The 23,854-nt window shown below is 58.7% G+C and overlaps 4 protein-coding genes and 1 long non-coding RNA gene across 20 annotated transcripts in view; 3 read left to right on the top strand and 2 right to left on the bottom strand.

Moving 5' to 3' along the window:
* LOC144290742 (uncharacterized) overlaps positions 1 to 5,853 on the top strand; it is an 8,953-nt gene extending 3,100 nt beyond the window's left edge. Inside the window, exon 3 of the long non-coding RNA XR_013358289.1 lies at positions 5,342 to 5,853. This is a non-coding gene — a long non-coding RNA (uncharacterized LOC144290742). The remainder of the gene's footprint in view (positions 1 to 5,341) is intronic.
* Positions 1 to 7,681, bottom strand: part of LOC144290736 (adenylate kinase isoenzyme 1-like) — a 14,462-nt gene extending 6,781 nt beyond the window's left edge. For 4 of the 13 annotated variants that reach the window (XM_077860254.1, XM_077860255.1, XM_077860256.1 and 1 more), the window contains exons 1-3: positions 7,256 to 7,538; positions 5,824 to 6,023; positions 5,105 to 5,248 (exon numbers count right to left, since the gene is read on the bottom strand). In XM_077860254.1, the coding sequence (XP_077716380.1) occupies positions 5,105 to 5,248; positions 5,824 to 6,023; positions 7,256 to 7,349 (438 nt within the window). In that variant the 5' untranslated portion in view covers positions 7,350 to 7,538. The other 9 variants (XM_077860260.1, XM_077860261.1, XM_077860265.1 and 6 more) reach the window with 8 other exon arrangements.
* On the top strand, positions 7,501 to 17,065 carry GTF2F1 (general transcription factor IIF subunit 1). 4 transcript variants are annotated; one of them, XM_077860241.1, is made up of 12 exons: positions 7,501 to 8,009; positions 8,096 to 8,142; positions 8,664 to 8,736; positions 11,983 to 12,176; positions 13,201 to 13,371; positions 14,886 to 15,070; positions 15,610 to 15,763; positions 15,847 to 16,025; positions 16,137 to 16,213; positions 16,292 to 16,430; positions 16,603 to 16,720; positions 16,813 to 17,065. In XM_077860241.1, exons 1-12 carry the CDS (start codon positions 7,998 to 8,000, stop codon positions 17,015 to 17,017), a joined length of 1,554 nt encoding a protein of 517 aa, XP_077716367.1. In that variant the 5' UTR covers positions 7,501 to 7,997; the 3' UTR covers positions 17,018 to 17,065. The 4 variants fall into 4 exon arrangements, with proteins under 4 accessions (XP_077716367.1, XP_077716365.1, XP_077716368.1 ...); XM_077860239.1 differs by having other exon boundaries at positions 7,517 to 8,009; positions 15,844 to 16,025; XM_077860242.1 differs by having other exon boundaries at positions 7,518 to 7,837; positions 15,844 to 16,025.
* Positions 17,066 to 17,203: 138 nt separating this feature from the next.
* On the top strand, positions 17,204 to 20,526 carry PSPN (persephin). Its single transcript, XM_077860269.1, has 2 exons — positions 17,204 to 19,721; positions 19,811 to 20,526. Exons 1-2 carry the CDS (start codon positions 19,589 to 19,591, stop codon positions 20,113 to 20,115), a joined length of 438 nt encoding a protein of 145 aa, XP_077716395.1. The 5' UTR covers positions 17,204 to 19,588; the 3' UTR covers positions 20,116 to 20,526.
* Positions 20,367 to 21,975, bottom strand: ALKBH7 (alkB homolog 7). Its single transcript, XM_077860268.1, has 4 exons — positions 21,731 to 21,975; positions 21,004 to 21,177; positions 20,777 to 20,901; positions 20,367 to 20,596 (listed from the first exon to the last, which is right to left on the bottom strand). The coding sequence occupies exons 1-4, from the start codon at positions 21,932 to 21,934 to the stop codon at positions 20,434 to 20,436; spliced, it is 666 nt and encodes a 221-aa protein (XP_077716394.1). The 5' UTR covers positions 21,935 to 21,975; the 3' UTR covers positions 20,367 to 20,433.
* Between the last annotated feature and the right edge of the window lie 1,879 nt (positions 21,976 to 23,854).

Genomic DNA, 23,854 nt, shown 5'->3' on the forward strand with positions numbered 1-23,854 from the left:
TCTGATGAGAGAGAACCAGACGAATGAAGGCAAAAATGACCAACCTCATGGTCACCATTGGAAGGACCTAGGACACCAACGCCTTAGTCTGAAAAATGGCCCTCGAGGAAGGGAAGCTAAGCTCCTATAGGGCCCACCTGTCTGGTAGGAAGTGTATTTCAGGATAACCCAACAGCCCTTGACGAGGAAAGAGATTTCTTCTTTAGGGAAGAATTCGCACTAATCGGTGTGGGAAAAAATGCCCAGAAGAGAAAAATCGCAAACTGGCAATGTCTATCAGCCTGAATATCAGCACGAATAAAACCAGGAGATGGGAGGTGGGGGGGGCACTTTGCGGCCCCCGCTGTCTGACCGGGTGTACTCAGTTGAGGCTCCCGCCACAAAACGCCACGTGTGCATGCCTCAAACAACAGAAACTCTACTTTGATTTTTTAAAAAAGATTTTATTTGAGAGGGAGACAGAGCTAGCAGCAGAGATAGGGAGAGAGGGAGCATGAGCGAGAAGCAGGTCCCCCGCCGAGCAGGGAGCCCGATGCAGGACCCGGGGGTCACGACCCGAGCTGAAGGCTGATGCTCCACCGACTGAGCCTCCCAGGGGCCCCTACAAACTCTACTTTCTCACAATCCTGGAGGCCGGACACCAAGATCAGGGCGTCCACACGGCTAGTTCCTTCTGAGGCTTCTCTCCTCGGCTGGTCGATGCCGGCTCTGCCCCGTGTCCCCTCTGTGTGTGCGTGTCCTAATCTCTTCTCGGAAGGACACCGGTCAGATTGGGTCAGGGGCACCCCCTCTCCCCCAAGGACCTCTTTTAACTTGCTCACCTCTTTAAAGACCCTGTCTCCACATACAGGCACATTCGGAGGCCCTGGAGGTGAGGGCTTCCACGTACACATCTTGGGGGACACAATTCCGCCCATTACAGACCCCTCGCGGAGAGGGTGCCAGTCGGGCATGTGGGAGCCTCCTGGGAAATTATGCAAGACATAAAGTATTGAATCACAGTGCTCTACGCCCAATCCGCCCTGATTCATCTACCACCACGCGGGGGAGGAGCCAAAGCCTGAATGTCACAGGAGCGCAGAAATGTCACAGCCCCAGCATCCTCACAACTGGACGGAAGAAAGGACCCTGCATGCACAACACATACTCCGTTTTCCCACTTTCTCAAGTCCACCACCCGTGTCCCGGTGGACGGACGTTCAGGGGCCTGACTCCTCCCGAAGAGCACACTCGAATACTTGTAAAAGATAATCCAGGGGATCCCTGGGTGGCTCAGCGGTTTAGCACCTGCCTCAGCTCAGGGCATGATCACGGAGTCCCGGGATCGAGTCCCGCGTCGGGCTCCCTGCGTGGGGCCTGCTTCTCCCTCTGCCTGTGTCTCTGCCTCTCTCTGTGTGTGTGTGTGTGTCTCTCATGAATAAATAAATAAAACCTTAAAAAAAAAAAAAGATAATCCACCCATGGTGAGGAGACAGCAAGGCATCCCGTGCCACCTGACAACTTCACGTCAACGCCTAGGGAGGACGCCGGACAAAGCGGCATCGGAGTCCCAAGCAAGCTCCAGACACACTAGCGGTGGCGACGACATCTACTGGAGAGAGGAACGTGGTGAAGAACGCTTTGCAGCCAGCGAGAGCCAGACTGTGCCAACTAAGGAGACCCCAAGATGCGGCTTCTTTTTGAGAAACACAGTTGCAAGGGAAACAGAAGCAGCCGAGACGGAAGGAGCACCTGTCTGACGACTGACGACAGGGCAGGTGAGACGTAGGACCAACTACACACTGTCATCCTTACCTAAATCCTCATTACAAACCACTTCCTCTTAAGAAGAAAAGGATGTTGAAGACGCTCACGGACATCTGACTATTGGCGAGTCGTTTGAGGACACGGAAGATATTAACGTGTGATCGTGGCAGTGTTTTGACTTTACAAAAATCTTCATCTTTTGGAAAATATATACTGAAATATTTTGGATGAAATACACACACACACACACACACACACACACACACACACAACGTACAGAACCCGAATCTGAGCACGTCGGTAGTTAACTCTGCGTGTGCAGAGCGAATGAGGGATAGAAAGGCGACGTAGGGACCCGTGAGTCCAAGGCAGGAGGGAAGCAAGCAGTGTGGACGCGCCGCCCTGGATTAGGAGACACCGAGCGAGGTGTGGGCCTCGTTTCAGCTGGCAAACCTAACCCCATGGAAATCAAAGGGACGCTCTTCAGACACCGGGGAAACTGAGGTGGCCTGGGTATCAGATGGTCTCGAGGCAGGAACGTTGGCCATGTCGGGAGGGGCTGGGTGAGGGAACGCCCAGAATGGGCCCCGGAACCTGCTTCAAAGGACACCATCGATCGGCCACTGCGACAAGACGTTCTGGCGCAGATAGAGCACGTGTGGCCAGACCTCGATGACAGTTTGATCCGGGCACCCGGGGATCCCTTAGATCGTGCTGATTGTGCGCACAAGCACGTACACACCTCTCCTTCCCGGCAGGGACAGTGAACGGGACGCGCGTGGGGGCCTTCATCCCCTTGTGCTTCCGAGCACGAGGCTTCGTGGGGTCAGCTTTACAGACTTTGCACATCCTGGGCCTGTACGCCACTGCCCGTGCTGTCACTTAAGACACCGCATTCCACCAAGTGCCTTTTTCTGCTTCCTGCGGGGCCGGGAGGGGGGCAATGGGAGCACTTTGGTAAAGGGAAAGAGAGCACCGCTTGCTCTGGAGGTAACTGGAAAATCAAAATACGCCGTGATCCCAACAGCCAGCTTGTGATCCTGGACGACCCGCGGAATAAGATGTCACCAGTAGGGGGGTTGGGGACCTGGGTGAAGGGTACAAGGCAATTTCCTGTGAGGCTACAATTAACAAAAAGTTTTTAAAAATACATCATTATTTTAAAGTCTTCTTCCGTGAACAGGGGAGTTTCCCCGCAGGTGACACTTCTGGGAGAAACATCGATGCAGAGAAATGGGCGTTTCAGGGCCACTGGTCAGGGACGCTCCAACAAAGTCCGACCTGATTCTAATAATCGGAGCCGCATGTGGCTGTCTGGTTGTCCTTGGCGGGGAGTCCCCGTGGGCTCGTTCGACATAGGCCACCCATCCCCGGGCCTCGGCTCCCGAGCTGTGTTCTCAGACAGGTGCAGGGGTGACTGGTGCCGTCTTGGAAATACACAGGCCGCTGCCTCGGGAGTCAGCCTTCCTTCCCCGTGTCCCCACATCGAGGAGACGCCTGTAGCGTTTCTGTCCACATTCACAGAGGAGGACACTGAGGCTTGGGAGGCCAAGCCTCGTGCGAGTCACAGAGGGGGAGAAAGTGACCGAGTGTGACCTGCACGCCAGTCTCGCTGGCTCCAAAGCCAGTGTCTGCACTAGGCTGGCCCACCTCCAAGGGTAACCTTCCCTCCGTGGCTCCCGATTTCCCTGTCTATAAAATGGGGGCGCTGATCTCCCTAGGAGTCCGACACAGCATCCCAGAGCGGCTTCCTCTGAATTTCAGCACCTTGGCCCTCAAAAGGCCCCTGGGGGTGTCTTGAAGGTACACAGAGAGAAGAGCAGCGGCAAAGGGCAGGGTCCCCAGGCAGTGTGTCCTTGCGGGCAGAGACTTCTTGCGCCCGCTTCAAGCCAGACCCACTGCACCGACGCGACCCTCAAAACAGACGCTCAAGGCCAGCAGGGTCGGCGGGGGAAGGGCCTGAGCAGGGGCCTCCAGGGTCCTCAAAGGCCGGCAGGGGCCTTGCAGCTCGCAGAGATCTAGAAAATTCTCCACAAAGAAAATCCACCGTCATCGCACAGAGCCCCGTTTATTTCCTTTTTTCCACCTCTGGCAGCCGCACGGGCACAAGAGAAAAGCACCCGTCTGTTCCCCTTAGTGTAAATCCACAACGCCAGCACGACCCTAGCTGGCAGATGGTTCTCGGCCTCCATGACGGAAGGCAACCCTCCGTGGGTGAAGGGGGGACCACCGTGAGGCGGAGAGGGCCCCCCCACTGACGTGGTCAGACTCTAGGCCTCGGAACTGACCTGGGGCCTAAGGAAGGCCTGTGCCCGCCACCTAACTTGTGTGACCCGGGGCAAGTTGCCCGATCCCTCTGTAAAAAAAGCAGGATGGTGACAGTGCAAGAAACGTTTCTCTGGAATGTTCCGAAAGATCAGAGCTCATCCGAGTAGGGTCGAGAACAGCGCTGGGCTCAGTAAAAAGCTCAAGATGCATTCATGCTGCTGTTGCCATGGGGACATGCAGGCCCTGCGTTGCCAAGCCAGGCGGTTTTCAAGGGAAGCTGCGCCATCCAGCTGCCCTGCCCCAGCCCTGGGCCACCTCTGTTGGATCCCCACCTGCACTTCTCCGAAGGCATTTCAACCGATTCCAGCAAGTTCCAGAACAGTCTGGAGGCTGACAACCTGCCACAGGTTGCCTCTTCTCCCGCTTGGCCATTTCCAGACGTTCCAGTCTTATGGCTGCTCAAGGGGGCGGATGGGCCTTTTCACGAAGTCAGCGCTGCTGGCATGCAGAAGGAACCTGAAGAAACGCAGCTGGCTCCTCCTTGGCACAGCTCAACTGTCCAATGTCCTGGCTTCGGGGAGGCCACCTGGGCCCGCACCCCGAACAGCCCACTTGTGTCCCTCCAGGATGTCGTTCTGTCTCCTCCTTACTGCATTCACCGCGACCTGAAATGTCTGTTTTGTCCAGCGAGTCACGTATAGGTCAGCGCCTGGCATCCTAAGAGCAGGGACTGAGTCGGTCTCATGAATCCTAAGGACAGAGCCTGTTCTCGAAAGATCTGGGGACAGGTGGTTGAATAAATAAATGAACGGATAACTAGACTCCATGTCAATGGCCCAGAGATGATACTAACCCCACGTGCTCTTCAGTGGGCAAATAATTGATGTGCAGGAAGATATTAATAGGACTTTGTCCCGGCCAGCTCACCAGCTACCTACCCAGGTTCTAGAAGCTTCCAACCATCTCCCTCCCGACTGTCCCTTGAAAATATAAAACCCCATTTCCCCCCTTGCCATCTCCTCTCCCCCAAGTCTCACTCCTTCTGATCTCCATTCAAGGCAGGGAGGGGGGGAGCGGCTTCACGCCTCACCGCACGCTTGCACACCCTGGGGTCACTCACAAGGCGCTCAAACTCCTTGGCCTGCTTCAGCCCCCGCGGGAAGCCGTCAATGAGGAAGCCTCGGCTCTCTGGGTGAGACAGCATGGTGCTGCTGATCAGGTCTAGGATGATGCCCTGGGAAGGAAAGGGGTGGCGGGTTTGGTGACCCGGGGGTCCCTCACCTACATGGCTACCTTGTCAAGTGCGCTTCCTGGGTCTGGACTTCAGGTGAGTCCAGGGGAGCACCTGCCCTGCCCAGCGCCCAGGATGCCGAGGCTGCTCTGCTGCGCCGAGCCGGTCTACCGGGCAGAGCGGCTACTGTGTGCCAGGCTTGCGAGGTCTCATTTACTCATCGCTACCGTCCTACAGGTAGGTACGGGGGGGACCTTCCTTTTACAGGGGAGGAAACAGGTACAGAAGGGGCCAGTGACATATGCCCAAGGTCACGAGGGTAATAACTACTGACTTTACGGAGCACTCGTTAAGTTGCAGGCACTTTGCCGCATGCTTTATGGCAATGAGGTCAGCCAACCCTCACTACGGACTCCTGCTGGGAGTCCAGCTGCTCTTCCACTTTGACAGGTGGGGACACGGAGGCTCAGGGCAGCAAAGCAGTGGGAGTGGCGGCCTTCTGGGCCTCTCTGCTTCCAGGGAAGCCCATCCTGACGTACCCCCTTCTTCCCTCTGCCTCGGTGCCTGTGAGCTCTCACCGTGGGCACCAGGAGCCCCTGCAGCATGATGTCATAGATCTTCCGGCCCCGCTGGGTGCTGCGTCGGGCCTCCTGCCGCAGCAGCTGGCCCAGCCCCACGTGGCGGAAGCCGTATTTGGTCGCCATGTTCTTGCACTGTGTCCCTTTGCCACAACCTGGGCCGCCCATCACGAAGATGATCAGGGGAGACTTGAGGATGTCTGTGGGGGCCCAGGGAAGAGGTGGGGAGAGGGTTTGGTGCCTGCAGGGGCCAGCACGCACCGATGTGTCTGTGTCCACAGCCTAGTGTGTGTCCTCGGGTGAGTGACGCGGGACACGGGTCTCCTGGCATTACCCATTTTTGCCCTAGGGTGGCATCTGGGGGTGTGCATCCATGCCCAGTGGTATATCCACACAGGGCACGGGTTAGCGCTGCTACAGGGGCGGGTTTGGGGGGCTGCGAAGAGGATGCAGACCGAGAGCAGGCCACGCCCTCTGCACACAGCATCTCCTTGAAAACCTCAATGACTCGATTGTCCCGTTTGACAGCTGAGGAAACAGGCTCAGACTTGCGCCCCCTCTGGGCCATCCCACAACGCCCTCCTCCTCCTTCCCTCTGGTCCAGCCCCCCTGGCCTCTTCTGTCCCTTGAACTTGCCAAACTCATCCCTCTCCCGCTGCTCCCCCTGCACGCCAAGTCCCTGCTCCGCCGCCTTCAGGACACAGCCCACCCGCCCGCCCATCAGGCTTCCCCTCCGGACCTCCCCCCGCATCATCCCGTCCCAGGGCCACATTTCCTCCACTGCAGCAGCCACGGTCAGCTAGGATTTTGCCTGTTTCCTTGTTCTTGTCCGTCTCCCCAGCCACACTCTGTGCTCCGGGAGGGCAAGGACCAGTTCTGTCTTGCTGGTCCCCGGGTTTCTACCCGTTGCCACGGTCCCTGACGTGCGGTAGCGGGTGATGAGCAAACGAAGGTGCGTGGCTACCAGGCGTCTCTAAGGCAGTGCAGTAGTCGATAATGCAATTTCCGTGTCTTGCTTCCCTCCCGCTTGGCTTAGTGAATTCCCAGGCATCCCACAGGGCCCAACGTAAACTTTAAACCTCCCCTCTCCTGGGGGCCGCAGAGCCGGCTCCTCTCTCCCCGTGGCAGCCCTGCTCCCTCCTGCTCGCCGATACCATTTTTCTGAGACTGTCTCCCTCCCTGTCTACACTGTCATCTCCTGGAGGCCGGACAGCTAGTGTGACATACTCGCCGTGGAGTGCCCAGAACCCCGCGCAGCAGGTGCCCAAGCGGATCAAAGCGCGGCTGATCCTCGAGCACGTGCAGCTCGGTGGGTGGGGGGCGGGGCGTGTGCACACCGGCCTGGGGTGTGGGGTACCTGCACCTCCCTCGTGCCCTTCACGGCCTCCTTCCTCCCCCCCGCCCCGTGAGCCAGCCGCCCCTGCGACGTTACCCTTCTCCTGGGGTCGCAGGGGCCTGCCCACCTCGGGCAGCTTGGACTTGCACAGACCCATCCCACCAGCGGCCCTGGGGTGGTCGCGCCCCATCCCCACCCGGGCCCTGACTCCTCCTCCTGGCTCGGCTCTACGTCACAAGGGCCCGATCACTTGGCGAGACGATGAGGTCTCCCCGGGGCAGAAGGAGGAAATGAACCCAAAGGGGCGCAGCTGGCGGCGCCCCAACAGCTCCGCGCGGACTAAGAGGCCCCGGTCGCTATGGTGACGCGGCCTCCTCCGACTCACTTCCGGAGTGCAGTGGCGCATGCGCGAGGCGCCCGAGAGCTCGCGAGGGAGGCTAGGTTCCTCCCTCCTCTCCCAGGACGCCCCGCGGCCCCCGGATGTGATGTCACGAGGAGGCGTGGCCACAGGGCTGATTAAATCAGTCGCGCTTTATAGAGAGGCGCGACGCGGTTTCCGCCGTAGCCGGGGTGTCTTCCGCGTCGGGGTCGGTCTGGGCCGTCCGCTCCGCGGGACTCGGGGAGCTAGGTGACGCGGAGGAGGTTGCCGTCGCGCCGCGGCCCGAGTGTCGCGTCCAGGTTAGGCGCAGGCGCAGACGCGGCCGGAGCGGTTCCCCGAGAAGACCGACTTCTGGGTGGCGGCCCCCTCGATCCGGGCCAGAGACCCGACGGCGCGCGGGCGGCTTCCCCGGGACTGAGGGGCGCGGGCCGCAGCGGACCCGAACCCCCGACCGTCACCATGGCGGCCCTCGTGAGTACACGGGGGAGCTCGGGGGTCGCGGCGCGCCGCCTCTGCAGCCCCCCACTCACCCACCGCCCCTCCTTCTCTGCCCGCAGGGCCCCAGCAGCCAGAACGTCACCGAGTATGTCGTCCGAGTTCCCAAGTAAGTCCCGCAGCCCTCTCCCCGCTTCCTGAGCTCCCAGGCCAGCCTGGCGCCGCCGGTGATGCCGCCTCCCGAGGAGCAGGGACCTGGGCCCAGGGCTGGGGTTGAGCGAGGTGCATCCCGTGTTTGCAACGGAATGAATGAATGAGCCCATTAGTGGGCGGTACGTCGGATGCAGCCCCCTGGCCTAGCCTTCTCTCGGCAGGAAGGCCTTTTCCCTGGCGTTGTGACTCCTGTCGGTCCTATAAAACCCAGCCCCACGATCTTCCTCCTCTGGGAAACATGCCCTGCCTGCCCTCCCCCGCCCCCGCCCCCAGGACAGAGGTCTCCATTATTCCCACACCTTGGGCACCCCCCGTCCCCCGACCTTTATGCCTCCCCTCCTGCTCTTCTTCAGCAGAGGGGTCGGGAGAGACCGGGAACCCCTGAGGGCTTCTGTGGGTCCCCAGCGTTGCTGAGCCAAGGGAGGGTTTGTTAAATGAACGGTGAACTGAGAGCAGCCCTCTTTTTGCCCACCCCAGAAACACAACGAAAAAATACAACATCATGGCCTTCAATGCTGCTGACAAAGTCAACTTTGCTACCTGGAATCAGGTAAGTCCCCGTTGGGAGTGAGCGTAAGAACCTGATCCTGCAATAGGCGCTTAGTTACAGTGGTAAAACTAAGGCTTGGCTTCGACCCCGCTCCCCGAGTGGGGATAAGACGATGTACTGAGGCCCAGGCTGAGCTGCTAGGGATCCCTGTGAGGAAGATTGGGCAGGCCCCACAGGAGGCCTCATGAAAGGACGGCATTTAGAAGTTGTGCCCCCTGACGGGCATTTCCAGCCTAGAGTCATCTGGGCAAGGCCGAGGGGGCTGCAGCCTGCAGATGGTTTTTGGAAGCTGTCTCTGTCCATGGGTGCTGCTACAGCAGAATACCCCAGACCGGGTGGCTTTTAAACAACACATATTTATTTCTCACGGTTCTGAAGGCTAGGAGGTCTGAGAGCAAGGTGCCAGCAGATGTTTGGTCTGGTGAAGGCCTGCCTCCTGGTTCGTAGATGTCTGTCTTTTTACTGTGTCCTCACGTGGCAGAGGGGGTGAGAGAGCTCTTAAGAGGGCACTCATCTCATTCACCAGGACTCCACCCTTCGGACCTAATCCCCTTCTCAAGGCCCCACCTCCCCATACCATCACACCGGGGGTTAGGTTTCATCATATGCATTTTGGGATAAAACACAAACATTCAGTCTATAGCAGAAACCTTTAAAGGGTTCTAAACAGGGGAGTTATAAACTGATCTGGGTGCTATAGGATCAGGGGCAGACAAAGGGTGTTGCAGGGTGGAGGCGTCGGCGGTGGTCCAGGTGAGTGACGACTGGGCATGGAGCAAACAGCGGTTGTGAGAAGTCAGTGGATTCTAGTGTGTTTTAAAGTGGAGCCAACATGATTTGTTAATGATTGGATGTTGACGGGTGACAGGGTCGGATGGACAGAGTATTGGGAGTTCAGTTCTCAACATCTTATATCAGACACCCAGGAGGAGACAGTAAATAAGCAGTGGAGCATCTGAGTTGGGAGACTGGGAGGGAGCATCTGGGCATTGGGGGCAGCATTTGAAGCCACAGAGACTGGACCAGCCCAGCACAGGAGTTGGCCCAGGTCTAAAGTTGGCAGCTTCAGGCCTTCCTTCAGTTGAGCAGCTCCTGCTGCTCATCCTGTTTTCAGCACCGGTCTGTCTTTTGACTGTTTTTAAACATCCCTTCATCTAGTTGAGCAAGTGAGGCTATTTGAGAGAGACGTTAGTCCCTCTGGATATTGGGCAGGTGGATGCTTGCTCAGGGCACCCTCTTCCCTTGTAGGCTGCCTGCCCCCCAGCATCTCCAGCCGTATGCACATTCATATACAAACTAACATGCTCCCCCAACCTCTGGTCTCACCTAAATTACCCAGAGAAGGTGGAGTGTTTCCAAATCCCTGATCACTCTGGGGGTGGGGGTGGGGTGGGGCATTCTTTATCACTGATCATACAAGAGGGAGATACCCACACATCAGGGGGTCCCAGCTTTAAACACTCCTCACTAAGAGGAATAACTTGGTAAATACCTTGGGAACATACTAACATACTACCGCCATCCCTCATTGAGTGGGAGAGCCCCTTTTCCCTCATCCACAAGAAACCAGAGGAACCTGCCCCTCGTCACCCATCACCTTGACATGCAGCACCTGAGTAGTTATCACCTTTTGAGATGTGTGACCTCCCAGCCACTAGTAACTTGAGGGTGACACCCCGTTCCCTGATCATCATGGGGGGGACATCACTCCTTGTTTTTACCACCCAGAGGTCATGCCCTCTATAACCTAGTCACAGAGAGATACAGCCCCCAGAATTCTCCTTGCCTAAGTGGCACACTTAGGAGGGGATTGCATTCTCTGGGGAAGAGATGAACCTGCTGGGTTGTCACTCATTACCCCAAGGAGGGGGCAGGTCTAGCACCTAAGCACTTATAACCACAAGAGACATCGCTTCCCCCAGTAGCTGCTCCTCACCCATGAACAACGTGTGGGCAGAAACCCCTTCCAAATGCGTTCTTTCCAGCAGCTGTCCCTGGAGAGCACCCCCCAGGCTAATGGTGAACAAGCCAGGCAGGGGCCCTGCCCTTTGGGGTGCCCACCCTCAGGGAATCAGGCCTGTTTACTCCCCTTTTGTAATGAGGTACCCCCTGGGCTGGCTCCCTGAAGAGGAGCTGTGGGAAGTACACTGATTTCTCCCATCCCGGGGGTGCCTTTCTTCTAGCCTCAGGCTGGGGAGCATGACCAGGGAGCCCAGGCTAGCTTGGTAGCCACTTTCTCTCCTATTTCGAAGGTTTCTTCTGTTGGACTCTAGCTTTTGGTTTCCACCATTCTCATTCTTGTCTTTTGTACCAGGGGTCAGCAGACTATTTCTTCAAAGACCAGCTAATTATTATGCTTGGCCCTGTTGGCCAGTGTCCGGAGCAGCCCTCCGACCCCGCCTCTACACAGTAAAGGCATTGCAATCTGTAAATGGTTGGGCATGTGCATGCCAATAAAACTTTGCTTTTCCCCCCACTTCCGGATGCTTGGAGGATCTTTTTGTTCCCAGCCATCAGAAATCTCTTGATAATGGGGAGTGACCTCAGTCATCTGGCCTTTTTCAGTTAATATGTTTTGGCAGTTGTTACATACTTTTGCCTGTGTTTGGTCTTCCATTATGTGGAGGCGGCCCCCTGTATTAAGCCAGTCCCCTGCTGCTGTGTATTAGGTTCACTTCCAGTCTTTTGCTGCAACAGACAGTGGCGCAGCCCTGTGTGTGTGTGTGTGTGTGTGTGTGTGTGTGTGGCACGTGTGTGTATGGCACTTCACCTCCACTGTCTGGAGGAGGAAGCTCTAGGGTAAGAACTGTGTGCATCTTAAAATATCTTAACTGCTGCTGAATTGCCTGGAGATCCGAATTGGAAAACAGCCTTTAATGGTGTCTAAATGCAGAGAGAGAGAGGAGGAGTGACCAGTTCCAAGCAGGTTGTTTTCATGGTTTTTGCTTTTGTCCTGTCACCAAAATGATCTATTTTTTTCTTTAACTATTGATTTAGAAGTAATTTCAAACTCTGAAAGGCTGCAAAATAGAGCTAGTACAAAGCTTACCCCCAACCCTTCCCCCAGATGCACAGAAAGGCAGTGTCCTGTCCCTTTTTTGTTCAGGAGGTTGGCTCTGAAGGTCTGCAGCTCAGCCTGGGTCGGGGGTCAAGGGTGTTCCTTGGGGGGGCAGGCATAGCTTGAGCAATGGCGGGCACCCTGCTGAAAGTGTCTGTTTCCTGCCCAACCCTGCCCCATTGCCCCAGGCCCGGCTGGAGCGAGACCTGAGCAACAAGAAGATTTACCAAGAGGAGGAGATGCCTGAGTCTGGTGCGGGCAGCGAGTTCAACCGCAAGCTTCGTGAGGAGGCTCGGAGGAAGAAGTATGGCATCGTCCTCAAGGAGTTCCGGCCAGAGGACCAGCCCTGGCTGCTCCGTGTCAATGGCAAATCGGGCAGAAAGTAAGTAGTGGCAGCGGTGAGTGCCTCCCGCATCCTCCTCCTGTCCTAACTCCACTGGGTGTCCAGTCGCAACCCCCATGTCTCTCATGGGGTTTTATTTCTGAAGATCCAAGCTGCTGCTCACACGGGAGCTCTAGGGGCCAGGGTTTGGGAAGCCTGAGAGCCTGCCCTGATCACACACAGCAAGGGGCCACCTAGAGACTGGGGGTTGTGAGAATTGGGAAGTCAGGTGGATGGAGGGCACTCCAGGCAGGCAGAACCACATGCACAGAAGCATGAGATGGCCCGCAGACCGCTAGGGACTGTCACAGGCATGACAGTGACAGAAGGCAGGTGGGTAGTGCCAGACAGTGGATGCCAGGATGCAGCTGGACTGTGGGGGGCCAGGGCCCAGGGGAGCCTTGAAGGTTGTAGGCAGGAAAGAGCATTCTGTAAGATTATCCAAACTTTTAGGGCAGAGAAGGGTGAGGGGAGAGGTCAGGAGGAGGCTAGCAGGAGGAACCTGGAGGCAAATCCGCGGGGGTCTGACTGCAGGGCCCTTGCTTCACAGCTGATGTACCGTGGTCCTTTCGGAAAGGACCACGATACTTACAACGAAGTGAGCCCTGAGTGGGCTCTCAGAATGATCAGAGCAGAGGGGTGGGGAGTGCTGGCCCTGCTTTCCGGATATGGAAATTGAGGCTCACACAGTTGAAGGGCCAGCCCAGGGTCTCCTGACTTTTGATTTTTTTTTTTTTTTTAAAGATTTTATTTATTTGAGAGAGAGCATGTGTGGGGGAGGGGCAGAGGGAGAAGGACAAGCAGACTCCCTGCTGAGGGCAGAGCCTAATGACTTAGGGTTGGATCCCAGGACTCCGACATCATGACCTGAGCTAAAGTCAGACACTTAGCCAACTGAGCCACCCAGGTGCCCCTGGATTTTGCTCAGAGAACCCAGATAGTTCTGGAGAGGGGGCAGGCCAGGGGGCACAGGCAGGCAGAGGGCTGGTCCTGAGGGCCAGGCTGTGACCATGATTCTTTGCAGGTTCAAGGGCATAAAGAAGGGAGGCGTGACAGAGAACACGTCCTACTACATCTTCACTCAGTGCCCTGACGGGGCCTTTGAGGCCTTCCCGGTGCACAACTGGTATAACTTCACGCCGCTGGCCCGACATCGCACACTCACTGCTGAAGAGGCCGAGGAGGAGTGGGAGAGGTGAGTGAGCCCAGGCAGGCCTGGAGGGAGGCAGGACCCTCTGAAGGGAGACACTGCCCTCTCCCAGCTTCCCAGAAGGGGGCTGAAACACTTGGAAGTGGGGTGTATCATCATAGCTTTCTGCCTGGCAGGGAGCTGGGTACTCAGTGGTAACCAAACCAGACTCCACCAGGCCGTGGGGGAGCTCCCAGTTCAGTGGGGGAGACAGACACAAGCATCAGGGACTACAGGGCCCTGAGAGAGCTGGGGAGGGGTAGGTGAGCTGAGTCATGGAGCAGGAATCGGCAGAGCAGGGGCCTCTCCCTGGCCCACTTGGCATCCCCCAGGCAGGAGGGCTATGGCTGGGTCAACTACAGGCAAAATGTATGTAATGTAAAAGCTTGCCATTTCATCCTTTCTAAGTATCCAGTTCAGTGGCATTAAGTACATTCACATTGTTGTACGACCTTCACCACCATTCATCTCCAGAACTTTCATATCTTCCCAAACTGAAACTCTGTCCTCATGAAAGTTATTCTTTGCCCCCTTTCTCCAACCCTGGCTTCCACCATTCCACTTTCCTTCTCTGAGTTGACCCTTCAAGGGACCTCATACGAGTGGGATCATGCAGTATTGGTCCTTTTGTGACTGGCATGTCATTCAGCATGTCTTCAAGGTTCATCTGTGTTGTAGCATATATCAGTATTTCATTCCATGTTTTAAATTTTCTTTTTAAATTTTTTTTTTTAATTTATTTATGATAGTCACAGAGAGAGAGAGAAAGAGAGAGAGAGAGGCAGAGACAGGCAGAGGGAGAAGCAGGCTCCATGCACCGGGAGCCCGATGTGGGATTCGATCCCGGGTCTCCAGGATCGCGCCCTGGGCCAAAGGCAGGCGCCAAACCACTGCACCACCCAGGGATCCTCATTCCATGTTTTAATTAAAAATAATTAAAAATAACTAAAAAACACACAATAAAATTTGTCAACTCTAAGTGTACTAATCAGTAGTGTTAAGTCCACTCACATTCTTGTATCAAAGAGCTTTACTCCTTCCCATGCCACTGATGAACTTTGCTTGTGCTATTAGATACAATCCTAAGACTCTCTTTAGATAGTCATATTTTTAAAAACTTTAAAAACTTTTACCATCACGGTAAATGGAAACAGCAGTATTATTTGTCATAAAAACAAAGGCACCCATAAACTACCATAAAAACACATGGATGTAAATACATTGTGGCCAAATTCTGTTGTTGCCTGGGAAAGGCCTTGAGCTTGAGAGATGCTGGGATACCAAACCACTGAGAGCTTCTCCTTGAGGGACATAGGACTGAAAGGAGTCAAAGAAATCCAGCTCTCTGCATGTAATTTCAGGGTGTTACTTGCCAGGGTTGTGATCATCCCTCATATCACCAAAGTTGTGTCTATGGTTCCCCTTTGGGGGAGTGCCTGGTGTGGATGCAGTTAGGAGGCCCGGTTTCTGGAGTTAGGCCCCTTGTCACCTCCCACTGCATCCCATTCCCCTGCCCACAGGAGAAACAAAGTCCTGAACCACTTCAGCATCATGCAGCAGCGACGGCTCAAGGATCAGGATCAGGAGGAGGAAGACGAGGAAAAGGAGAAGCGCAGCCGAAAGAAAGCCAGTGAGCTGCGCATCCACGACCTGGAGGATGACCTGGAGATGTCGTCTGACGACAGCGAGGCCAGTGGTGAGGAAGGTGAGGCCGGTGGAGCCCCCGGGGTGACTGGGTGATCCGCACAGCCTGGTGATCTGTGCTTGCGTCGTACTTTGTCAAGGTGTCTGAGTGATGGCCCAGGGAGGTTAGTGCCACTGAAGCTTAGTCACAGCCCCCTGGGAATGAGAGCAGGGCTCAGCAGGCTACACAGGCCACTGGGCAAGCACCTGAGTTGGTAGGAGGCAGAAAGCTACAGGAAGGTCTCAGCTGTGGCCTTTATTGGGGCTCCCACGGGATGTGCAATGCGGAGGGGCAGAGGGTGCAACAGCTTCAGGTCGGCCAATTCAAATAATTCTGGCCACAGGCTGGTTTCTGATTGTCGGTACCCGGTCCTGGGGGATGCAGGGAAGGAGGTGGCATTCCTGAGCGTGAGAACCGGAGAGAGGGAGTCAGGGGTGTAGACTTGCATTGGTCGGGTTTGCTTGGGAGACGTGGGTCCTCGGGGGCTTCTGCCGAGGCGGACCTCCTCGGATACACCAAATAGGATGAGCGCCAGCCTGAGCCCGCCTCTGCTTCCGCAGGGGGCAGAGCCCCCAAGGCCAAGAAGAAGGCACCACCCACCAAGGGGACCAAGAAGAAGAAAAAGAAGAAGGGCTCCGATGATGAGGCCTTCGAGGACAGCGACGATGGGGATTTCGAGGGCCAGGAGGTGGACTACATGTCGGACGGCTCGAGGTAAGGCAGGCAGGAGGCGGCCGAGGGGTTGGGGCCAGGATGGCCCAGGCCGGCCCTCACCCTCTCGTTCTGTCTTCTAGCAGCTCGCAGGAGGAGCTGGAGGGCAAGCCCAAGGTCGTCCAGCAGGAGGAGGGCCCCAAGGGCGTAGACGAGCAGAGCGAGAGCAGCGAGGAGAGCGAGGAGGAGAAGCCGCCCGAAGAGGACAAGGAGGAGGAGGAGGAGAAGAAGGCGCCCACGCCCCAGGAAAAGAAGCGTAGGAAAGGTGGGTCCCCTCCCTGCATCCCAGCCCACCCCCCACCCCCTAGCCCCTTACCCGAGGTGGGGCTGGCACGGGTGGGCACCCCGGCAGCCACACCTCTCCTCTGGCCCCCAGCAGACAGCAGCGACGAGTCGGACAGCTCGGAGGAGAGCGACATTGACAGCGAGGCGTCCTCGGCCCTCTTCATGGCGGTATGGCCCGGCCCGGGGGCGGGAGGGGGCAGGCGACGGGCTATCTGTAGACTCATGTCCCGGACCCCATCTCCACAGAAGAAGAAGACACCCCCCAAGCGGGAGCGGAGGCCGTCGGGAGGCAGCTCTCGGGGCAACAGCCGGCCAGGCAGCCCGAGTGCGGAGAGTGGCAGCACGTCCTCCACCCTGCGGGCCGCCGCCAACAAGCTGGAGCAGGGTGAGCGGGACCCAGCCTCACTGCCTCCTCTTCTCCCACCCTTGGCCCGCATTCTGCTTCGGGAGCCAAGGCCTGTGTGCCCCCTGGGCCCCCTGCACTGGGATCCTGGCACCCCTCCGCCTGGGCTCCCCCACTTCGAGCACAGGACTCAGCCCTGTTCCCGCTCCCCCAGGCAAGCGGACCAATGAGACGCCGGTGGCCAAGCGTCTGCGGCTGGACCCGGGGCCCCAGAGCCTGTCGGGGAAGTCAACCCCTCAGCCCCAGTCGGGGAAGTCGACCCCCAGCAGCGGGTACGTTGGGGGGGAATGGCAGGGGCGGGGCGGGGGTGTGGGGAGGCCGCCTGCGGACGCCCGCCCACGCCGCCCTCTGCTTGGCCCCACAGAGACGTGCAGGTGACGGAGGACGCGGTGCGCCGCTACCTGACGCGGAAGCCCATGACCACCAAGGACCTGCTGAAGAAGTTCCAGACCAAGAAGACGGGGCTGAGCAGCGAGCAGACCGTGAACGTGCTCGCGCAGATCCTCAAGCGGCTCAACCCCGAGCGCAAGATGATCAGCGACAAGATGCACTTCTCCCTCAAGGAGTGACGGGCGGCGCCCACCCACCTGCCCAATAAACAGGCTCCGTCGCCAGAACCTCCTGGGTGCTCGCATTGTCTGTCACCTGCTCCCTGAGTCCCAGAGCCCCCTTGTCAGTGCGGGATCACCCCGGGCCGTCCTCTGGTCTCCCAGGTCCCTCCCTCCGGGAACCTTCCCCTGCCCCTTGGAGCTGGCTCCTTAGTCCTCAGCCCATGGTGCTCTCTGCGTGTCTGCGTGGGCGGCCGTCCCTCCAGCTGGCTTCCGGTTCTGCCTTCAGCTGTGCCCCCCCCCCCCTCCCCAAACCCATGAAGTGCTCGGCTCCCAGGCCCGGCTCTCCATTCGGCTCATCTCTGCTTCCTCTTCAGAGCGGATCTGCTTGTGGTTTGACCCCTTCTTTCACATTTTAAGCGTCTGGTCTTACCACGGTCTCTGCCAGGCACCTGGTTCCTGACGCTTGCAGGCCTCCTGACTCCTCTCCATGATTGATTCTTGTGTTTTACAACTTGGGATGGGGACCTGGCGCAGGGGTTCTGGGGGTGCCTCCTGGGGACAGTCGGCTTTACAGGCAAATCTTCCAGGTGCATTTGGCCTCAGCTTCCCCCCCCACCCCGGTGTCCCAGGAGCCCCTCACCAGGCCCAGATTAGGTGGTTCTCAGCGGGTGGGCTCTGTCCTAGTGGCTGAACCCTTTTGTTGCCAGTGTCAGCACCTGGGCCCTATTTTTCAGCTTTCCAGCGATGTTTCTAGGGCTTCCCTTATTTCCAGCGACTTCGTTAGGCATTTATTTTTATCTCGCGTTGCTGGCGCGCTGCCGTGGGAAGGCTCTTTGAGTTCATGGACAGTTTCATTGCTGGAAATGGAATTTGGCAGCTGGCGCTACTTTTGAACCCCTGTACTGAGGGATCCGGCTGGGGGGCAGGCTGCGGCGCTTCCGTCCTGCCCGAGGCTGCACACGAGGCGGACAACCTCCCCACCCCGTTCCGCAGGCCCTGGGCCGCCGAGCAGGGATGCCGGAGATGTCAGGCTAATTCCTAGGAATGTCCCAGGTCTGTCCAGCCTCCCTCCCCAGCGTTCTGCCAGGCCTCTTGGGGCCGCAGGAAGGCAGTGTTGCCCCTGGCCTCCCCACGCAGGCCGGAGCCACGTGCCGCGGTGGTTAGGAGCAAGGCCCTGGGGTTCAGCAGGATGTGGCTTCCAATCCCGGCTACTGTTCAATCCCGGTGACTCTGGACCGATGACTTTCTGTCTGAAGCTGGTCTCCGCAAGCACCGCAGTAGCCACCACACCAGAATGACCGAAGCCTCCGTCACAGTGGAGTTCCCGTCGCTCCCTGTCTCTGCTGATGTAAAGCGAGCAGCGGTCCTGAGCTTGTGCCTCTGCTCACCTGCGTGGGAGGAGTTCCTGGCGCCAGATTTGTCCAGGGGCAGCGGGGCTGATTGGCGGCTTCCGGAGCGAATGCAAAAGGGCTGCCGGTTTGCACCCCTGCCCACAGCGTGGAGTAGGGGTGCATGGCACACGCGCCCGCACCACACACACACCCCCAGACGTGGGTGAGCGCACTTGCTGGGTTTTGCCCCCGGGGCTGCAGGGTCCCACCTATGTTTCCTCCCCCCGACCTACATGGGACCCAGCTCCTCTTTAAACGTACCCAAGTCAATCGAGCTTTCTTTGCCTCAAAGGAGGGCTTATTCTCGAAAGCTCCTCACCGTCAGGCAGCGTGTTAAACCCTAAATGCACCATCTGTCCTCAGAACCTCGCGTGGGAAGGACTCTGATTAGCCCCCTTTCACAGGTGAGGGGTGGCCTCGTTTCCCAGGGCTCATGGGGCCGGGTATGGAAATCACTGGAAACTGCTGCTGCCTCTCAGACCTGGTGGGCTTAACCTCCCCTCCCACCCTAACGTGGGGATGGGGCTGAGGTCCCAGGGACCTCAGCTTGGTCTTCTAGAGACAGGCGTCCCTGCAGGGTGAGCTTCCTCCGTTCCTGTCCCAGTTCTTGGCTGTCCCCGGGGCCTCTCCCTTTTCCTGTTTTGACGGTGGCTCAGCCAGGCCCGGAGACAGGGGCATGATGTCTTAATCCTCCAGGTGGCGGCTGTGATGGAGGATTCCCCATCAGCCCGGCCACCTGCTGGCCCGTCTCCCCCTTAACCACTCTACCTGGTGCACGACGTGGGGACCCCTGAGCCCTGGCACCCTGAGTGGGGAGAGGCCCCACTGGCGGGTCCTTGTGCCCCTGCCCCCTGCACCTCTTTCCAGAAAGCAGGTGGGGTGGGGGACTCGGTGGCCCGCCCTGGGTTCGGCTCTGGCTGCCACAACACTCATAAATCAGGGGTGAAGGGGGTGTCGGAAATGGGTCTGCGGAATGTCTGGCCGGGGCGGGGCGGGGGTGAGCACTTAACTCTTAAAGCACAGGGGTGGGCAGAGGCGCTGGCCCCAGGGTGCCGGAGAGCAGCTGGCGTGGGACATGGGGGGCTCCCCGCCCGCGAGGCAGCGGCAACGAAGAGGTTATGTCCCCAGCCCTGGTGGGGGGATAAATTGAGGGTGTGACGCTCCCCACCGTCCCCACCGTCCGGACCTGCCTGTCACGATGGCCCCAGGAAGAGTCCTCCTCTGCTCGCTGCTGCTCCTGTCACTGCAGTTGGGCCTCGGCTGGGGCCCTGGTGTTCGGGGGGCCCCGGTGGTGGAGGGAGAGCTCCGAGGGACCCAGAGGCCACAGCTGGGTAAGGTCCCCCCCCCCGGGCCCCGCGTGACCCCCAGCTCCTTCCCACCCAGATGCCACCTGCCATCAGCGGCCCCTTGTCCCCTGCAGGTGGCCGCCCGCGCCGAGCCCTGGCCAGCCCGTGCCAGCTGTGGAGCCTGTCCCTGCCCGTGGCCGAGCTGGGTCTGGGCTACGCGTCGGAGGAGACGGTCACCTTCCGCTACTGTGCGGGCAGCTGCCCCCGCGGCGCGCGCACCCAGCATGGCCTGACGCTGGCCTGGCTGCGGGGCCAGGGCCGAGCCCTCGGCGGGCCCTGCTGCCGGCCCACCCGCTACGCCGACGTGGCCTTCCTCGACGACCGCCACCGCTGGCAGCGGCTGCCCCAGCTCTCGGCGGCTGCCTGCAGCTGCGGCTGAGGACGCCTGGCCTGGGGCCCCGCGGCCTCTCGAGGGGCTCTACTGACTTATTTATTGGAGACCAGAGGGGAGGTGGGCCGGGGCCGCCCGCAAGGAGCCTAATAAAGGAACTGCCGCATGACTGTGTTCAGCCCGAGGGTGCCTTGACCCTGCCACCTTGGCTCCCGGTGCGGGTTGGGGGCCGGGAGGCGGGTTCCGGGCTTCCCCTGCACCGCCCAGCCCCTGCCAATAGCCAGCGCAAGCAAGGCCGGTTTGTCCACTCCCCCACTTTATTTACAAACACGGTGGCTCCGAGAAGCTGCGGGAAGGGTCTGGGGTTCAGCAGGCTGGGGGCGGCTGTCCGGGCTCCCCTGATTCCATCCCCTCCGGGAGGGAGCGACAGATCACAGAGATGCGTCGGCCCCGGGGTACCCGACGCTCTCCAAAAAAGGACTCTTCATCCCGAAGAATCTCATGGGAGAAGTCATAACGGGCCGAGCCCCTGCAAGAGAAAACAGGCTGTGGCTGGGTGGGGTGACGGCAGCCCCCGAGCCAGGCGGACGGCCTGCCATGGGGGAACGATCGTGTCTGCCGGGAGGGCTAAAAAGAGAAGGTGCTCAACATGCTAGGTGGGCATCTGATGAGTTACTGGTGGGGAGGGGGCTCCCCGGCCGGGCAGTACCTAAGGATGTAGAGGGAGCCTGGCTCCAGCAAGAGTTCCAGCCACTCCCCCGGCTCCTGGGTGTGCACCAGCCGCATGACGCTGGGAGATAGCAGGGACAGGCCAGCGATGGTGGCTCCACAGAACTGCAAGACGGGGCATGGGGGGGCATGGCGGCCGGTCACTCTCTGGCCTAGGCCAGCCCAACCCCAGCTGGGAGCTTGTGCAAGGCTCTGGCCTCTGCCCACCTTGATGCTGTCCACGTGTGGCTTGATGTAGCCCCGAGGTTCCAGGTCCAGCACATGCACGGAGGACAGCAGGGTCTGGCCGGGGCTAAAGGCGGCAGCTTGCACGCGCTGCAGGATGGCCCGGCTTGCCTCTGACCAGCGTGACTTTTCTGTCTCTCGGAAACCGTGGATGGCCTGCACAGAGAGCTTCGGTCAAGCCTGTAAACTCAGAGGGAGCAGGGAAACTGAGGCACGGGGGGGGGCAGTGCAAAGGACTGGTTTTCCCAACATGCCCCCTTGACACCACCTGCAACGCAACACCTCGATCCTATCTACCCTAAGATCCTGGGTCTCAAACCCCAACCCCTGCCCTCCCAGGCCCAGCCTTACTCCTTGGTACCCGCCTGCAGGCTCCAATTCAGTCCCAGATCCTGTCCCCAGTGCTGGCCCCACTCCAATATTCGTCTGTCTGCCTCCGCCCACAACTGGTGACCCTCCCTCATCTCGCTCCACCCCTGCGTCGGCCCCGGACCTTGCTCCTGCCCCCCAAACACCCTAAGGTTCCAGGTCCGGCCTCCAGCTGTGGCCACGCCCTCATCTCCAGGCTTTCACGGCCCGTGCAGCCCCCCCAGGGCATCAAGACTCCGCCCCCACGCCGCAGGCCCCGCCCCCTCGTAGCCCCGCCCCTCCAGGAGCGTCATCCGGCCCCGCCCCCGCGCAGGCCCGCCCCCCGCGCTGCCGGCCTCACCGCGTCCCAGTGATCGTATTCGTAGCGGCGGCGGCGCAGCTCGGGCTCCAGCTCGCGGCTCAGCGTCTCCTCCTCGGCCGCGCTCAGGAAGCCTGGCCGCACCACAGCCGCGTCCCGAAGGCGGCTCAGGACGGCCGGGCCCGAGCCCCGCACCCAGCCGGGCCAAGGCAGCGTCCCCAGCGCCAGCCGCCCACTCCCGGCCATAGCCCCGGAGCCGGGTCGTGGAAGCGGTCGGAGTCAGGGCCACGCCCCCGCCCCGCGGCCATTGGCCGTGCAGCACCGAGCCCCTTCAGTGATTGGCCTTCTCCGGAGTCCCGCCCCCCGGCCGAGGCTAGTGGCTGCTGCTCGGCTCGCCCTCTCAGGCTATTGGCTCCCCGTAGAGCCCGCCTCCTCTCCTGCGCGATTGGACGCCGCGGACGGTGGAGGCCGGAGGGGCGGGGCTCGAGGGCCGGAGTCGGCCTCCCCTGAGCTCTGCGGTCGGGAGGTGCCCGAGCGAGCGTTTGGGCCAATGCCCAGGGGAGATTGAGGGGAAAGGACGCTCAGGCCGAGAGGAAGGGGTCAAGGGCACAGGGGTCAGGGGGAGACGTCAAGGCCATGGTCATGGGGTCGGGCCAAGTAGGAGGTTGAGGTCAAAGGTTAAGCCAAGCATCACCCATCCCCCCTCCACTGGGTCATTCCTGCCCCTGTACCAACAGGTACCTCCTATCTTATAAATAAAAAACAACAAAATAAAAACCCCTCCTCTTCCTTTAAGGCTAGAATTGGCACAGCACCATTTGCAGCCCTTATTGGAATATTTAGTGGATCCAGACACGGATTGTCATCGGCCTCTAACATTGCAAAATGAGGGGCCACGAGCACTTTGGGTGCCTCTCGATGGGTGCACACACCTCCACTAAGGGGTCATTTCCCAAGCAGTGGAGCCCGAATCCCATCAGACTGCTCTGGGTTTATAGCTCAAGTCACAGGAAATAATCAAGGACAGAGGTCCCAGCCCGTGCTGATCCAATCACCAAAATTCAGATGGAAAGTCCACAAGGCAAACGGCCTTGTATCTCCAACAAGTGAACTTCAAAGAAAGAGAAGAAAAAGGGGGGGAGATTGTGAGAGAGATTAAGGGGAAAACCCACAGTTGCACGAGGCTTGGGGAGTCCAACATCCACCAGTTGCAAGGTATGTGCCTCATCTGGATGCAGATTGGAACAAAGTGAAAACGCAGAGGTAACTGCCGAGATTTGGACACTGGGTGAGTATGTGACCATGGTAATAAGCATTGTTATTATTTTTTTAGGCTTGTGAGTGGTACTGCGGTTGTCTTTTTTTTTTTTTTTTTTTTAAGATTTTATTTATTATGAGAGACACAGAGAGGCGGAGACACAGGCAGAGGGAGAAGCAGGTCCCTGCAGGGAGCCCGATGTGGGACTCGATCCCAGGACCCCGGGGTCACGCCCTGAGCCGCAGGCAGATGCTCAACCACTAAGCCACCCAGTCGTCTGTGTGGTTGTCTTTTTAAGGATTCATCTTTTTAGAAATTTGTGTTGAGATATTGACCCCACGACCCCTCCAGTGACGGCCACATGTTGTCTGCTCTCCTTATACAGTGAAATTCCTTGAAAACCTTGTCCAGCTCCCGTGTCTTCCTGCCCCTTCTCTCTGCGGGCGCTCCAGGGTGGCTTTTGGCACCCAGAGCACTGAACGTGCTCCTACTCATGGGGCCCGTGACTTCCACTGTGCCAGGTCCAGCAGCCGGTTCTTAGCCTGGCTAACTTATCGACATCCTGATGATGTCTTTTCCATTTTTATTCCCAATCCTACCCCAGATTTATCCATCCCCTGGGATGTCTGAGGCACGTCAAACACCAGAAGCAAAGCGTCCGAACTCAGCTCCTGATCCCCTGCCCGACCTGCGCCTCCCCGCAGCCTTTCCACCTGTCAGCTCTGCCTCTGACCTCTCCTGGCCACCCAGCTGGGGCCGCCAGCCTTCATCTGATTATTTCAAGTCTCCTAACTGGTCCCAGCATTTCCACACGGGCTGCATTCCTCCCCCTACTCTGTGGGAGCCACAGTCCTCCTGCTTTTCATTCTTTTCAAAACCCTCCAGGGCTCATCTCCCTCCTTGCTCAG

Source organism: Canis aureus, chromosome 19 (assembly GCF_053574225.1).
Source record: "Canis aureus isolate CA01 chromosome 19, VMU_Caureus_v.1.0, whole genome shotgun sequence".
Classification (NCBI taxonomy): domain Eukaryota; kingdom Metazoa; phylum Chordata; class Mammalia; order Carnivora; family Canidae; genus Canis; species Canis aureus.

Coding starts and splice junctions, on each gene's coding strand:
- GTF2F1 (XM_077860239.1), top strand. Junction 12,177..13,200: donor AATGGCAAATCGGGCAGAAA/GTAAGTAGTGGC, acceptor GATTCTTTGCAG/GTTCAAGGGCATAAAGAAGG. Junction 16,431..16,602: donor CGCCAACAAGCTGGAGCAGG/GTGAGCGGGACC, acceptor CCGCTCCCCCAG/GCAAGCGGACCAATGAGACG.
- PSPN (XM_077860269.1), top strand. CDS start 19,589: ATGGCCCCAGGAAGAGTCCTCCTCTGCTCGCTGCTGCTCCTGTCACTG. Junction 19,722..19,810: donor GACCCAGAGGCCACAGCTGG/GTAAGGTCCCCC, acceptor TGTCCCCTGCAG/GTGGCCGCCCGCGCCGAGCC.
- ALKBH7 (XM_077860268.1), bottom strand. CDS start 21,934: ATGGCCGGGAGTGGGCGGCTGGCGCTGGGGACGCTGCCTTGGCCCGGC. Junction 21,178..21,730: donor AATACGATCACTGGGACGCG/GTGAGGCCGGCA, acceptor CTCTCTGTGCAG/GCCATCCACGGTTTCCGAGA. Junction 20,902..21,003: donor CACACGTGGACAGCATCAAG/GTGGGCAGAGGC, acceptor CCCGTCTTGCAG/TTCTGTGGAGCCACCATCGC.